The sequence below is a fragment of the Solanum tuberosum genome, unplaced genomic scaffold (genome assembly GCF_000226075.1).
Source record: "Solanum tuberosum cultivar DM 1-3 516 R44 unplaced genomic scaffold, SolTub_3.0 scf00307, whole genome shotgun sequence".
In the NCBI taxonomy this organism is placed as follows: Eukaryota; Viridiplantae; Streptophyta; class Magnoliopsida; order Solanales; family Solanaceae; genus Solanum; species Solanum tuberosum.
Genome location: NW_006239230.1, coordinates 687960 through 692819, shown reverse-complemented (window position 1 = coordinate 692819; position 4860 = coordinate 687960). Strand labels below are relative to the sequence as shown.

Here is a 4860-nt window from a genome sequence, read left to right as displayed (position 1 = left end):
AATATTAGTTAAGTTGGTCTTTGTATAAGGTCTTAAAAAATATCAATAACAAAATATCACACACCAAAATAAGACATATACCATACCAATTACATATGATCACATACCAAAAGAATTTAGATACACCAATACATGTATCCGAATTTTAACTTGAAGTTGGTCTTTGTATAAGGTCTAAATATTAACAATAACACCATATTGATAAGAAATCAATTGGTGTGGTAATCAATTAAACATACCAATTTAACAAGATCACAAATAATAAGAAAATTTCGAATTAGGTATTTTTATACGCACAATAACTTATGTTGGTGCGGTAATTAATTAAACATAAAGTTATACCAAAAAACCTTTATATAACCTCTAAATATTAACAATAACATCATATTGATTTTTGCTGTTAATATAACATATGCAACATACCAATTAAACCGTTTTGATGCCAGCATGCATACTTAAGTTGTATTGTTTTATACACACAGTAACCAAAAGTTTATATTCTATACCACCAAAAACCTAATAATATAACAAAACCCTAATATTATACCAAAAACTATTACCAATATTTAATGTTTATTCAACAATAAAATTCATCCAATCGATGTATCATGCTATTAATGAAATTATATAAATTTTATATTACACCACAACAAAGTACAATATAAACAAACGGCTAATTATCAAAAACATTAAACACATATGGTGAGAAAAATCAAATATATCAACAACGTAAAAAAAAATCAATTCAATCATTTTTATTCACATACCATCCATTTTCAATAGTTGATCAGAGTAGTCAAGGAGTTTTATTTTTGTTAGAAACCTCTCTTCATGAGAGAGAATATTTAACAAATCTGAGTAAATCAGGGAAGGTAAAATAATTGGAGAAAATTAAGGGATATGTGATTTGGTGGGTGACTCATTCTACGTTTCTTTTCTTTTTTTTATATAAAAAAATATATATATTAATTCTAATTTTGTAAAAAAACTATTGCTATATAAGTGGAAAAAAAAGTATTGTTATATAGTAGTAATTAAGGTACTTAAATTGTATACTTAAGTTTTTTACCCATTAATAAGACTCTTGAGATATTGGGCTTTCCTAACAAACCCAATAACCACTAAAAGAAAGACCCAACTTGAATAGGAATAACCAGACCCGACAATATCGATACAAATAGTCCCTATTTCATATTACATGAATGCAAAGATGATCTATGAATTACTCGATATACGTTAGAGCATGCTCCAATTACAAAAGTATTTTCTTGATTCAGGATAAAAATCACTTTCTTCGTGACAATTTTTGTCTCAAAAGGAGTCTTTTTCACTATTTAGTATGTTTGTCAATTTCAATATTCTACGTAATTTCAAAAAAGCAACGATATAAACTTTATTACTTTAGAACTTAATTAAGTGACTTTATTTTAATTTTTAAAATTATCTTCTATATTATATTTATTTATTTTATTAGATACATGTATCTGACACACTTATATATATATATATATCAAATTAAATGTAACTTTTTTAGATACGCTATATACAAACACTACATTAAAAATGATCTTTAGCGGCAATTAATTAACGACAATAGCTTAACTAATGTCGATAAAGGATTTAACAACTCTTTATAACACTCTTTATTAATGTGTCTATTTGTTGTCGCTAAAAGTTGTTTTTGTTATAGTGAAAAAACAAACATGATTCATATGTATCTAGGATATACTAATTCTTTCGTTCACCTCTTTCCTATTTTGCCCGCCTCTCTGTCTATATATTTTGAACGTAATTGATATCTTAGATATATGTATTTAATGTGATTTATTTGAAATACACTTTCTCCCTTGTCTTTCTCCTATTTCAGTCGCCTTTCTCCTCTCTTGCTTGTCTCTTTTTATTTGTATTTCAGAACGTGTTCTTTGATACGCGTATTTGAGGTTAAATATAGAGTGGTCTATCTAACTTTGACATTTGATACAAAAATTTAAATTCCATTTACTTTTTTAATTTTATGTCCAACCAAATTAAAACACTGGGAAGTTATCTGATATAGGAAAAATATTGCAAACTGAGTAACTTAAAAATAATACATATAATTTTGCATAAAAATAATACATACAATTTTGCAAAAATAATACTACCATATTTGATAATTGATTAGAACTATGTATAAAATTTATGTAGTATTTAATTTACAATTTTAAAACCTACATAAAGTACTATATATGTATATAAATTATTAGTAAATATATGTATAATTCTATATAGAATAGAAACAAAAATAACTAATATATACATAAACAATACGTAATTAACTATACCATACATAACTAAGCCCTTCATAAATTAATACATAATATTTTTTCATAACTAATCTATATATAACTAATAATACTAATATAGCTTTTGATTTTGAGGAGTAAATAATGTATTATACTTGGTGAACATTGTTTGTATTATTGCATTGTAGATTAGACAACAAAATAAGGAAGAATTACATAAAATAGCCAGCCAGCCAGCCACTAACCTCTTCTCCTAGTAAAATAAAATATATAAATGAATTAAACATACAAAAATTACTAAACTGATCAGGAAGTAGCCACTAACGTATCTCTAGGTTTTAACTTAATTAAAACTCAATTAATACATTATCATCATCGGGTGTAGGGATAATTAACCACTCATCTATAAGATTATTAGTTGAATCCTTCTTTAATCCATCTTGTAATTGACTAATCACCTTTGAATTTTCCATCAAAATGTTTTCTGGGAAGTATTTTTGTAAGTCTACTTCATGACTATCATTTCTACTTGTATTCTTCTTCACATCCAACGACTTAAGAAACCCTAGCCACCAATCGAACTCGGAAGAAGATGGCGGCGGAGGCGGTGGCGGTGCTGTATGTATTGCCGGAGCCGTTGTAGACCATGTTGGTTTAGGAATAGGCATAGATTCCACTATTGAGTAATAATATTGCTGGGAATTTACTGTAAAAAAGAACAAATAGAAAGTAAGAAGAAAAAAGAATAAGACTGTTTGAATTTGTTTGTCTTACATGTTTCTTAATTGACTTTTGAAATAAAAATGTCTCTTTCTTTTTATTTAACTTTACCTTTCTACATGATCGAAGTATATATATTCTAATTAAAGATCAAGATTAGAAGATTATAGAACATATTAGTACATTCTAAAATGTACTACTAGATTTAAAAACATTTAATTATTTTTTTACTTTCTTAAAATTTATGAAAAATCAAAACTAGACAGCTAAATTAAAATTAAGACAGAGAGAGTAACAAATGAGGTTGAATTTGTAGTGTTGAAAGAAAGCTATTTAGAACATGCATCAAATTTCATGTCTCAAACAGTGTAGTTGCTACTTATTTTTGTCATTTAATTTGATGGGGGGAAATTCCACTTCACACCTACTACTATTTCTAATCCACGAATTATTGGAATAGAACAAAAGTAGTGAGAAAAAATATTTAAAAGTACTTTTTTGTATTACTCTTTTGATTATTTTCAAACTAGCTACTTTCTAAAAAATGTAAGTAAGTTGAAAAATCTTACTAAATAAAGGATAAATATAAGTGTAATTGGTATTTTGGGTATTGTTACCTCTTTGACCCAATAAGGCATAATTGTTTGGGTTATTAAATGATGAAGATGAAGAAGATCTATGAAGGTGTAAAGCATGGACAATTTCTCTTCTAGCTTCAGCCATATCTGTATAAGAATTAATGATTGGAACTTTTCTTGTATGATATTTCCTAATCCTTTTTCTTGGTGAAATCATTTTCTTTGAGTCCATTTTTCTTGTTTCTCTGCAAGTCTGTGCAGTTTCTTGGGAAGGGAGGTAATAATAATAATAATAAGCAGAGGGGTGAGTATAGTGAATAAATGAAATGAAACAAGAGAGGAACAAGTGGCATAGTAAATGAGAAGGAAAAGATGGGTCAGCAGCATGCAGTAACACCTGTTTCCTCCTTTGACACACTGCTGCTATACCTTAATTTTGTTTTTTCATAGTTATTAGAGTCTGACTATTTTTAATTTGCGTCGTATAAGGCTCTATTCCGAGGAAGCGCATTTCTAAAAAAATTCTTATATACAAAACACGAATTTGAAACCTCTGATTTAGAGAAGAGCAATCCTATTCACTACACCATATCCTTTAATGGTTATTCCTTAAATTTTTATTATTTTACTTTTCCTTTTCTTCTCCTTCTCTTTTTGGTATTTGCGTGTCGACTCAATCTATCTCTATATATAATAGGAGAGGTGATAATATCATGTGTTGACACAACAAAATTATAAAAATTATAGATTAAAAAAATTAAGAAAGTATTAATTAAAATCAATTATTGGTCTTTTTTAAACGTATTCTTTTTAAAATTTAAAAGTTACCACATTTAATATAACTCTTCTCTATCCTTTTTATTTTTTCTAAAAATAATGTTTAACTTCTTTTGGACTCTTAATTTTATTCTAATCAGAATATTTATTTTTATCCCATGCATTTGTGTGTAGGGGTGACAATTTCAGCTCATATACGTGAAATGGATCCATTTTTCTCATATTAAATTTAAAAAATTAAAAAATTATTTTGGGGTTGGGGGAAGAGGTGGTGGGGGTACAGGGTAGAAAAAAAAAAATTTGCATGAAAAAATTATTTAAAAAACAATAATAATATAGGGGTGAGGTGTGTGGTAGGGGTTGAGGTATTAACAATTTAGCTTTGATTTAATATTTTTTGGCTTTAGGAGATTAAAGTGGGTTACAACCATTTTACTCAAATCATATTTGACCAAATTCATATTTACCCATATTTTATATGAGTTAATTATGATCCAATC

At 27.2% G+C, this 4860-nt stretch overlaps 1 protein-coding gene across 1 annotated transcript; it reads right to left on the bottom strand.

The window, feature by feature from the left end:
- Nucleotides 1-2448: 2448 nt before the first annotated feature.
- Nucleotides 2449-3845, bottom strand: LOC107063109 (uncharacterized). The gene is made up of 2 exons (XM_015314556.1): nucleotides 3623-3845; nucleotides 2449-2991 (listed from the first exon to the last, which is right to left on the bottom strand). The coding sequence occupies exons 1-2, from the start codon at nucleotides 3813-3815 to the stop codon at nucleotides 2633-2635; spliced, it is 552 nt and encodes a 183-aa protein (XP_015170042.1). The 5' UTR covers nucleotides 3816-3845; the 3' UTR covers nucleotides 2449-2632.
- Between the last annotated feature and the right edge of the window lie 1015 nt (nucleotides 3846-4860).